Source organism: Boleophthalmus pectinirostris, unplaced genomic scaffold (genome assembly GCF_026225935.1).
Source record: "Boleophthalmus pectinirostris isolate CB_2022bp ecotype Guang Dong unplaced genomic scaffold, ASM2622593v1 HiC_scaffold_18, whole genome shotgun sequence".
Classification (NCBI taxonomy): domain Eukaryota; kingdom Metazoa; phylum Chordata; class Actinopteri; order Gobiiformes; family Gobiidae; genus Boleophthalmus; species Boleophthalmus pectinirostris.
This window is the reverse complement of record NW_026571133.1, coordinates 27,115,153-27,126,494: the sequence shown is the minus strand read 5'-3', so window position 1 is coordinate 27,126,494 and position 11,342 is coordinate 27,115,153. Positions and strand designations below refer to the sequence as shown.

The 11,342-nt window shown below is 40.1% G+C and overlaps 1 protein-coding gene across 2 annotated transcripts in view; it reads left to right on the top strand.

Annotated features, from left to right (window-relative positions):
* The window catches only part of ctif (CBP80/20-dependent translation initiation factor), a 32,795-nt gene extending 27,070 nt beyond the window's left edge, over positions 1-5,725 (top strand). For both annotated transcript variants that reach the window (XM_020925166.2, XM_020925165.2), the window contains 3 exons: positions 898-1,053; positions 2,970-3,023; positions 3,372-5,725. In XM_020925166.2, the coding sequence (XP_020780825.1) occupies positions 898-1,053; positions 2,970-3,023; positions 3,372-3,593 (432 nt within the window). In that variant the 3' untranslated portion in view covers positions 3,594-5,725. The remainder of the gene's footprint in view (positions 1-897; positions 1,054-2,969; positions 3,024-3,371) is intronic.
* The last annotated feature ends 5,617 nt before the right edge of the window (positions 5,726-11,342 follow it).

Sequence of the window (11,342 nt, the reverse complement as noted above, 5' to 3'; positions counted from 1 at the left end):
AGTACTTAATCATCTAATTATAAAGCATTTTATTGCTTATGAAAAGAAAGAGTCTGATGCATGGCTCTTTTACATTTTGGGATGAGAGGTTGAATTTGCTGCGACGGACCACTCTTTTTACGTCACAGTCTTACAAACTTTAAGATTTGCATACACAAACAATCATGCCTGTGAATACCAACGTTCTGCCAAAGAGTGTGTGAGAGAGGGAACATGTGAAAAACATTAGGGGTTCATAGGAGTTTATGTCTCAATGGATACACCCTGAATTAAATGACCACATTCTACCTACAAATAATATTAATAGTTTGCTGTGACATCATGCCAGTTCTGTATGTATGTATGAGTCAGTGATCAATACAAGTTCTCATGGTCCAGTGTAGGAGTTAGATTTTCCCTAAAAACTGATGGCTGATGATAGCCAGCTTGTAAGTAATATTATGTGTTCTAACAGCACAAATCAGTTCAAACATTCAGGTTCAGACATTATAGTCAGATTGTGTTATAACAAAGCTCAGATTAAACTCTGATTTGAGTAACAGAGCTTTAGACAGAGCAGTGCCATCAGTTAGGGAGTGTTAATGACATCAGCTGCAAAGTATCAATATTTTTTTTTTATTCAATATTTTTTTTTTATTCAAAATTTTTTTTCTTGGAAATTTGCCATTGTTTTTTCTTGTTCCCTTCACACTGGATATAAAATACAATAAATAATAATTAAAATTTATAAAATGCCAATGATTTAGTTTTATTTACTACATTAGAAAAGTCAACTACAGTCTTAATGCGTACTACCACATATTTGCTTACCTACCTAAACCATTTTCCCCTCTTATTGTTATTAAGATCCTACATGTACATCTTTTAATGGCATTCATTTGTGCGTTTTCTTCACAGAGGGATTTCTCTAGCCGTGAGCAGCTTCGGCAGACAGACGTGGAGAAGTGGTTAGGGTTCATTACGTTTTTATGTGAGGTGTTTGGAGCCATGAGGAGCAGCTCTGGGCAGCCGTATAGAGTGCTGGTGTGTCCCATCTTCACCTGTTTACGAGAGGTACATAATATACACTTTGTAGTACTTATATTGTGTTTATATGATCTGGTGAAATCACCTAACATGAAGTTCCTGTTTGTGGCGGGTGGAGTCTAGACTGGACACATAGCCGCGGGTTTGGTTAGTGGTGCAAACGTCCTGTATGGCAGCATCATTTCCAGAAAAAGTCACAACCCTGGTCATGCTCTCTTACACAGTTCCTCTGTCACTATAGAAACAATAGCACGTAGCCACCGCAGACAGACCACGATATGGAAGTGGTATCAGCAAAGAGATTTTTCAGGGAGGAAGTTGATGAGGAGACTTGAAGAGGAAAGTAGAAGCAGACTGTGGTCAAACTTACAGTTGAGTCAAACACAGTTACAAGTTATAATAAATAGGGCTGCAAATTATATTTCTGTTAACTGACTAAGTTTTAACTGGGTATATACCCATAAATAGTCATAATACATTCTGTACTGAAATGTGAATGATACTTGAAAGCGACTAAATGGCTTTATTATCTATTGTCTAGATCAGCTACTATTATTTTACAAGTTAAACAATGTTGATTTCACTACTTGAGCTGTATAAATGTGTCACTTTGAAATATGTACTACTATTTTAACTGAATCTAGTGTTACATTTGTGACAAATGCAGCAAAGTGTTCTGTTTGGATGATGAAACTTGGCACATAACTAGTGTTTTAAGTAAGTAATTGTTCTCCAGATATGCAGATCGTCCTCGCATATGGGAATCCCTTTAAAGTAGGCATATAGACGTGTGGCCTGCCGGAGCCTTAGAAGTGAGTACTTGTAAGGAAAGCAGGATAAGGGAAATGCTATGCAGCAGACAGGAAAGGTGATGACAGAAGACTATAGATTAGACCGTTTTAATATATTGAGCCAAACTTGGCAGTGGCTTCCCCAGAGAACTCATTATGAGCTAATCCCGCTTGTGGCAGAGCTCTCTTCACGAAGGACGACAAGACTTGACTTCCCACATCAAACAGCCGCACTGTCACCACGCCCTGTTCAGCCAGAGTAAGGAGCTGACATGAGTGCCGCAGTAGCCTCACTGATACTTGGAAAAGACTACTCGAGAAAGTCTGTGTTCAGTCAGTGGATGGTGTTCTACTAAAGTATACAATTTTGGGCCCATGTAGCAGTTTTACTACACTTCTTTCTTCATGGGAGTACATCCACTTAATAGGATGTAGCTAATGTAGATATGCTGAAGGACAACAGCTTTCTTCAGAGGTTTATCTGCACCTGCTCTTCCTAAAGATTTGCCCTGTTCCGTACTCCTATACACATCTGTATTTTCTCTAAATGCATTTTTTTTCTTTTGTCATGGTCAGATTTAAGGCACATTCATGGGAGCATTACATGTCTGCTTCCTGCTCTTCTGTGCTAGAGTTCACCCTGGCAGTAGATAGTTTGTACATTGTTTCTGTACCAGAGCTTGTTGTGTGCCCATCTGTCCATGAGGCCAGGGTCCAGGGGGAAAGCCAGCTAGCATGTTTATCAGCTCCACTGTTTGTTTTTGGCATGGCTGCATGTGTATGCAGATACAGTGCAGACTGGTGTTTGATGACTGCCTTGTTTGCCAGGCTGAAACTCTCATCTGTTGTCTTCCAAGATTTAAAATGTTAATTCAGGAAATGTTTACACTTTGGATTAGTTCTTTTTCACTCTTTTTGTGTGCAGTGATAAATAGACACACAAACACTTGCATTTGTTTAATCTCTGCATGTGGTCTGTTCCAAATATACAGCATGTGCTTTATTTACATATCAGACTTGTTAGGTTTGGCCCACATACTGTGCGTTTGGGTGTCTTGAAGTTAAATCTATTCTGATAATGAATTTAATTATATGTAGCTCATTTTGCTGTGTTGCACAAATAGTTCCTGAGTTTGTTTTTGTGTTTTGTAGTTGTTGGATTCCAGAGAAGTGAAGGAAGATGCAGTCCTCTGCTGCTCAATGGAGGTACAGGCTACAGGCATGCACATGACATACTCATACTAATACTCACCTTTTAGGGAAATACTAGTGATATCAAAACATTTATAACAACAGTAACCGAGCTACCAATTATTATAGAAAAACATTTCTATTTTAACACAAGCTGAAAACAGTTTACCCACCATTAAGGCCGATGAAAAAAACTCTGCTCAAAACATTATTACTTCTGCTTCCTGCTCTCTCTTTAAGCTCTTTGCACCCTCCTTTCCTCCACCCTCTGTTGCTTGTGGTAACAAGGTGTCAGACTGTCTGTCTGACTGCATGTCATAAGGGACACAACTGTCGAGTCTGAACTCTGTTCTTGTGTTGCAGCTCCAGAGCACTGGGCATCTTCTGGAGGAGCAGCTCCCGGAGATGATGACAGAGCTTTTAGCAGCCGTACGGGACAAGATGTTGTGTCCGTCCGAGTCCTCGCTCACCCGCTCTCTCCTAATGGAAGTCATTGAGCTGCACGCGCACCGCTGGAGCCCCCTGGAGACTCTGACCACCCAGTACTACAACCGGACCATTCAAAAGCTTACCACTACAGCTTAGGTGCCTACCAACGGAGAGGAGACAACCCTACATAAGCAAAAACATTTACAACAGCTTTCTTCTCTTTATTTACTTTATTTTCACTTTGTACAGAACACAGATTTAAATTATTTCCACAAAAAAGGCCAGAGAACTGAAAGAGCAATGCTGCAGTTTTAGGTTTTTGAATGACAGACCGCCAGTAGAGGCGTGCTTCTCAATCTTTGGATAGGCAGCCTGGTGAGGGGTAGTGTTGTGGCTGCAGAGTTAAGAGGGACCAGAAGAGAGGGGGTTTCTGTCCATAGGGAATAGAGAAATCCTTCCCGAAGATGAATGAAGTGGAGTGAGTCAGGCGCTGTCCTTCATTGTGTTCACTGTGAGCGTCCAGCCTCTGGGGTCCGCGTGGCTGATCAAATTGAGGAGGGGCCGCAGCAAACACGATGCTGTCTGTCTGGGCTGTCTGCCCCACCGGGCCATGGCCCAGGTCAAAGGGCTCCTGCCTGTCTTTGTCTGCCCAGCCCTCCCCCAAGCATACTCCCAGCAGGATGTCTTCTTTGTGGGGCTGCAGCAGTGCGCCTGCTGGGCCTGTGGGCCGGGCTGGGCCAGTATCAGACTGGGCTGGCTTCAGTACAGCAGCAGATGGCTGCCTGAGCCCCAGTGAGACGACACACTCCGAACACACTCCCTTTGGCTCAGTGCTGTGGGGGGCGGGGGTTGTATTAGGGGAGCATTAAAGCAGACACAGCTCTGTTAAGTCTTTGTTTTTGTCCTGCAGGGGAATGTTTCCTCTCCACTGTGATGCCATGCATGTCCAAGCTTTTTAATCATATTGATATGTTTAAATCAATTATTTGTATTAATGCTCATTTACTTTCACATTGTTTTTCATAATTGTTTGTACAAGATATTTTACCGTTAGTCTTAATTGCACAGGTTTGTCGTTAGGGATTTACTCTTGCAGATGAGTGGTTGTGACAACTCTTTAGGTTATTTTAATGAACTAGTGGCCTTGATAGCTTGGTAGCTTTTTAATTTCGGCCTACAGGCCTGTCTCAGAAGAGGGCATGCTCATGACTCGTGGAAAAAAAAATCTGTTCAATTGCACCAAAAAGTGCATGGCACATGAGAGTCATGGAGAAGTGTTTGTTTCCTACTCAAGCCATTTTGCAGTGGACATTTTGCAAGTGTTAAATATTGAGTGTTTTTTTTTTGTTTTTGTTTTTGTTTTTGTTTTTTTTGGGGGGGGGGGTTTGAGAAAATTGAATTAACCTGTGTAAACTTGTTTAATGACCTCATTAATTAATCATATGTGACTGTTTTCCAACTTAAAGTGTGTAATAATTGATTTAAAACAGTCATGCCATTTGTAAATGGGCTAGAAGTGTAATCCATTGCTCAGTATTTATAACATTAAGTGAAGTAGGGTTGCAAAACTATGGGGTTGTGTTTTACATAGGAACAGGATTGTGGATTCTTGGATAGATGTTTGGCAGTCATTACATCTGTCATAATGCATTCACACATGCACACCAAGTTCCCCATTGACTCTTGTTGGGGTTATTTTTAATTGTTTTGTTATATTCTCTGTCTTGCATCAAGAATTGAGAACTTGTGTGATAGGGGGATAACCCAGAACACTAGAGTAGAGAAGTAAGATTCTTGAATGGTATGGTATGTGCAGGGCTTAATCTGTAACTGTTCAAGAACATCTTTGACTTATTTTATTTCCATATTTTATTAGGTTTCTATTTAAGTTATAAATGCTTTTTATATAAATCTATTATATTTTTCTCTTTCTTGTGGCATCTGTAAAATCTGCATTGCTAGCAAGTATGCTATTAACATAGTAGAAGCCTATTGGTCAGTTTGCATTATGCAAAGAGTGGTTGGCTCATACACCAGATGGGGCAGATGGAACATGCCCCCCCATCTGTGGTACAGAGTCTCTCCACCCCACGTGCCCTTAGACCCTTCTGTTTGGGTCACTCATTCTACGATTGTATGAGATGCACCTTTATTTACATATTCTCATGAATATTGGAGAAATGGGGCTCCTGTGTTCGGAAAGCTGGAATAGTACAATAGTGGGTCATCGTGAGCTCTTGTCTGTTGTTTTTTAAGCAACTGAAAAATAAACTAACAGGAAAAGAAAAGTGCTGCTATGCTTTTTGTCTGTGTTCATTAACCAAACCAGATGAGACTGGCGTCTCTCCAATAAACCTGCTCTACTCAGTACTGCAGAAAGACACACTCATGTCTCTATAATATGTGCACAGCCAATCATAGTGTGTCCACATTGTATAACTGCTGCAAGGTAGAGTTTTGCAAATGTATTCTTATACAACATAATAGTTTATTTAATGTACACTATTTATTATTAAGATATACTTTTCAAATAACAATATTATAGTTTCTATTTTTGTTTTGGTTAGTTACTCTGTACATGATGTGTCCTTGGGCATGTCATTTCACTCACAGCTCACTGCCAATCATGTGACCAGCTCTACTGATCAGTTTGATGTATGGATGTGGTATGTGAGTGAATCATTGGTAGAGATTGGATTGACTTTTGGCTTCGTTTCTGTCAGTCTAGCCCAGGGCAGCTGTGGCTACAGCTTTCCATCATGCATGGGAAATAAATAAAGTATGAATGAAATTATAAAGTGTCTTTGAGCCTTTGGAGCAGGGCAGTATTTTTTTGTTTGTTTGTTTTTGTTATGCTATATACTGGAATGGTAGACTGATGTTACCGTACACGTTTACTGACCAATGAAGAGTCTGCTTGGTGACACAAACTACCACCAACAACTGTTTGAGCCAGGATCTTGTCTGGCCTTGATGAGGACTCCAGTGTCAAGATTGCTGCATTTTCTTTTATTTTGGGGTACTCTTTCTGGCTCTTGACTCACTGCTTTATTTATCATAGTTCTTCAACTGTGTATATCTCATGAAGCCAAAACCAGAGAGAATATTTTAGTCTGGACCGAAGGGATGGAAAGGCCAGATATTGCGTGCAGAGAAAAAAAGTGGGCTTAAAAACACAACATACCCAGAGAATTTGTACAGTATAGAGTTGGAAAATCAATATGTGTGGGGGCCTTCGAAGTGGTTCTAGTGCGCTCTCCTGACCTCCCCCTCTCAGCCTTAGCTAGTGTTTGACTGGATTCTACAAAATCACATCTGACCCAATCACACTGCTGTCAGTCTTCTAGTGGGGAGACACATTAAACTTGCACAGTTGTTCAATTTCACTTATAGTTAATATAGTCAGTGCCTAGAAAGTGATCAGTCAGTAATAACAAAAAACTATAGTAGTGTTAATTAATTAAATTAAAGAGGGGGTATTATGCAATATTTTTTTCATCATCATGTTTCCTCATCAGAAACATGTCTGACAAGGTTTTTAATGCCCATCCATAAATGTTTAAGTAATCAAGTGATCTCTCCCGGGTCCTATTGGAACACTCCTTACATTTAGGTTTAATACTGTGTATAGTGCTCAGCTCAGGCTCAGGCCTACATCTTCCATGCTCCAAGATGACAATTCTCGATAAATATACAAAAACATGATGGATAGCAATTAGACAAATTTGATGCGATGTGCAGTAGTTTCATTCGTGGGATGCTCACTGATTGTTTTGTGATAGCACTCTGAAGTGGGAGTGACTTAACGTGAGGAGCAAAGGAAGAGGAGACTTAGAGCGTCAAAAACGAAAGTGAAACTTGTAATGTTAATATAAAGTATAACGTTTATTCATTGTTTTCAGTAATATAGCATTTCCAAAACAATAAAAGGTGGTCTAAATATGTTATGTGTTTGTAATTAATACCCCATCCATGTAAAAAAAACCTCAGAGATAACTGAGCCATATAATATCTCAGTGGCATCAAAACTAAAACAAGAGCAAAGAAATATTTCAGCAACAGAATGTAGACTTCACTTTTTTAGGAAAAATACAAATGATCTCACCAAAAAGGGAAACTAGAAAGCAGCATTGACTGCTTCCTAAAGTGGCAGTGGAGGAAATGATGTCATGACCTGTTCACTTCCTGAATGAACTCTTTCAGTGGCGCTTTTACTGCTGACTCAGTAAATCACTTCTGAATAGTTCCTGTCGTTGGAACTAGACCGATCCCCATTCGCATCTGCACGTACTGCAGTACTGACGATTGAATCCTCATAATTCAATATGAGTTTGACAATGGGCGGTTGTCACTAAATCATCAGATTACAGAGACTTTTGATCTTTGAGTACTGTAGTAGAAACCAGCTTGTCTAGTTCTGAGAGGCAAGCGTTCATTCAAGTGTTTTGAAGGTATTTGGATAGCCACAGGCAGGAGTCTATGGTATGACAGAAAGAGTTTACACAAGACTTTTAAGTGCTGATCCTGTGTGAGAATGTTTAAGAAGGTTAACCTTAAGAAGGTTCAACAGGGTAACCGTTAACAAGTGGCATTATAAGTACCAGTAGTGACACACACCAAGCCAGGATCAACAGACCCATCGTACAAATGCAGAGCCAAGGGGGGTCAGGTGGAGCACTGGGATATTAAGAGGCCTAACACAATGAGTAGAGCTATTAGATCCTTATCACTTCTTCTCCGTCCATTATGGAGATGTCTTATGTGTCAGTTGGTCATTTCCTGTGCTGACCAGACCAGCCACCCAGAAGTGTGCCTTTCTTTGTGGCTGACAAGTCGCTGTGAGTAAATCCTCTGCAGTGAGCTGTACTCAGTGACCGACAACTGAAGCAGAAATCACACAGCTCCATAATTACAGCAGTGTGGACGGGCCAATGTCAGACTGTGCTCAGCGAAGCAGAAGGAGCAGTGGCCTCATGCAGCCGTCGCTCCGGCTAGTGTCCGCGGACAAGCAGTGGGAAGTCACACCTGATGTCTTTGTCGTTGTGTTCCTGTGAGTGCTTTGTGGCAGCCTGCTTTGACGAGACGAGAATGTTACTAGGCAATCAAAAATTGTGAGACAGAAAATGCAGGATCAAAGGTGTAAAAATAACAGGACATACAGTAAGTTAAAAAGCAATTTTTTGTTTGTTTGTTTGTTTGTTTTGTTTTGTTTTAAAAAACAGTTTCATAAATCCATAATGATCTTAGGTTCCTTGCCTTGACTGAACCCTTCCCAGCATGCAACAGTCCCTGTCTTTATAGGCTGCTGAGAGAGGCCTGTTCCCACTCTGCTCTGTGTTAATAGACATAAAAGAGCATACACTGGCCACAGTGTACAAGTCTGATCTTAGCCTGAAGACACAGTACATTAGCCTCTGCTTCTATGAACACAACGCACATGCACACACACACACACACACACACATACATACACACGCACACATACACACACAGCTCCTCAGTGTGTCCCTGTCCCTCAGCTCTCATGTCCTACACCTCTTCAACAACATGAGGCTGGCTGCTGTGTATACTGGATGTGGTCAGTGTTATGAGGCTATACAACCAAAACCTTTAACGTAATAAATTAAAAGAAATCACCCAGAATCATGAATTATATAGAAAACATGATGTGAAGACAAGGCTACATAATAAGTTTGGCAATTTGTGTCTTTCCAATCACAAGAAGACTTCAAGCGTAAACCCACCAACACAAGTAATACTAGATGGTGATACACCAGATACACTAAAATGCTCCTTTATTGTGGACAGACACTGGCTGTAAACGGCACAATTGTTTTAGTTCTGTGTAAACACTGGTGATGAAGGGTGAGTCAGGAGGATTTTTGGCTGCAAACTGTGATCCGCCTACAAGTGCCATGCTCCACGGGGCAGCTCTCCCTAAAACGATGCTGTGTGTCACAGACTTTTATGAACATTTAATGAGCAACAAAAGACTGACTCATGGGCTGACAGGCACCAACTTCAGAGCTCGTTTGGTTGTCTGCTAAAATCTCAGCATCCAAACATTTTAGTACATATGCTACAGGACCTTCTCTTTTTTAGTGAATCATTATAAAACATATACTGTGTCATGCTTCTTTTGATGATTTCCTGTTTTATATCTATTGCTGTTGTTGCTGACAAGTTGAGTGTAACAAGAATGTTAATAGTAAAACCTGCAACATCTGCTTTTTACGTGTGTTAAACAAAGCACAGAACCACATTATTAAGCCATGTCTTTGTGATTAACTTCAATTAGAGTGGATAGATTCTACTCAAGTCTTTTTAGTTTCACACACAATTAAATAGAACAAGGAGGTGGTAGTGGCATACTTTTGCAGCAGCTCACAGCTTTTCCTAATATGATCTGAGCAGCTAACATCACAAATAAGCTTTAGTTTGCCAGTTTAGTTTGTTTGTATTAGGAAAAAGTTATATTATTATTTTACTCAAAGTTGTATTCTGATGCTTGAGTATTCCTGTATTGTCCAGGCATTTGAGGTTTAAGTGTTTAAAAAATCTTTGCTTTTACATGCCCCTTAGACCCAGAGCTCTGTATTTAATTGCTACTATTCCAAAAATTCAGACTCTTGGTCAAACATGAAGCATTCAAAAATATCATATGGTCAGCAATAAAAACACAAAGATGAAAATCAGCTTTTTATCACAGATGATGAGATGGAGCCTGTGTTTTTTTTATGATTTTGAACAGGACATCAGTGTGTCTACTGCTAAGCCTTTAACATCATTATTGAGGCTTACAATTAACTCAATACAAATGTTTTATCTACATGTGATAATAATAATAATAATAATCATAATATGAATAATATAATTGTATATTTTTTAAATTTCTGTACAAATCTGATGCTGTCAAATTGTGACCAGTTCCTTGTGTCGGCGCATGTTCCGTCCTCCCACAGCAGCCCACACGGTCCCAGGACCTCGGGGCTCACCTGTCATCTGTGCACCAAAGGAGGGTCCCACTCTAAAGATCTTCTCTGTCTGGGCAGGCGCTGGCTTTCCCCATTAGTCATGTTGTGACAAAACCAAAGCAGCCAGTCCGCCTGGTGCGTGGCTGGCTTGGCGTCAGATCTCTGGCTATTTGGCTTTCAGACAGTGAATGCCACATTGTGCTGCTGCTCAGACAGAACATATTTGTGCCTTGGGAGGAAAAAGTTAAAGTATTTCTGACGCCTTTATTTTACTTTTTTTAAGCCTCATGAAAAAAGCTTTACGATATAAGATTTGCTACTATTTACTTATTTTCAGCAAATGTATAGATTATGTTAATTGATACTTGACATCACACTGGGGGTGTTCTATATGCATCTTGACCATAGACTGTATAAAGAAGCGGATTAAAGGAGTGTGATGTCACCCCTAGCAATTGGCCCCAGTTGAATGAAGTTCACGATGCTTGCAGTTATATGGACGAATTTGGAGCTGTGTTCCATATTAGGAACAGGAATTTTGTAGTAGTTTTCAAGTTCACAGCTACTTTTTCACCTTTTCTTCAGTCGAGATTGACAATTCCAGGGCTAAAATTATCCAAATGATTCTAGGGATGGTGTATGAAATTTAAAAACACAATGGAGCACTTCCTCTATTACAACATGACATCACAAGGTGGATCAGGGTGTTTTTTGTTTGTGATAAGAACCTTACCTGAAGATGCAGTGTTTGTGTGTTAAACATGAGTGAATGAAACAAAACACAGCCAGGTGTGTTTATCATGAGGAAACAACATTATAACATTGATCAGAAAATAGCATAATATGGGCTCTTTAAATATAGCACCTCTGAAATTGAAAACAAGGAATAGAATAACCAACTCAGTCATAGGTTATTGGCCAAAGAGGTCCA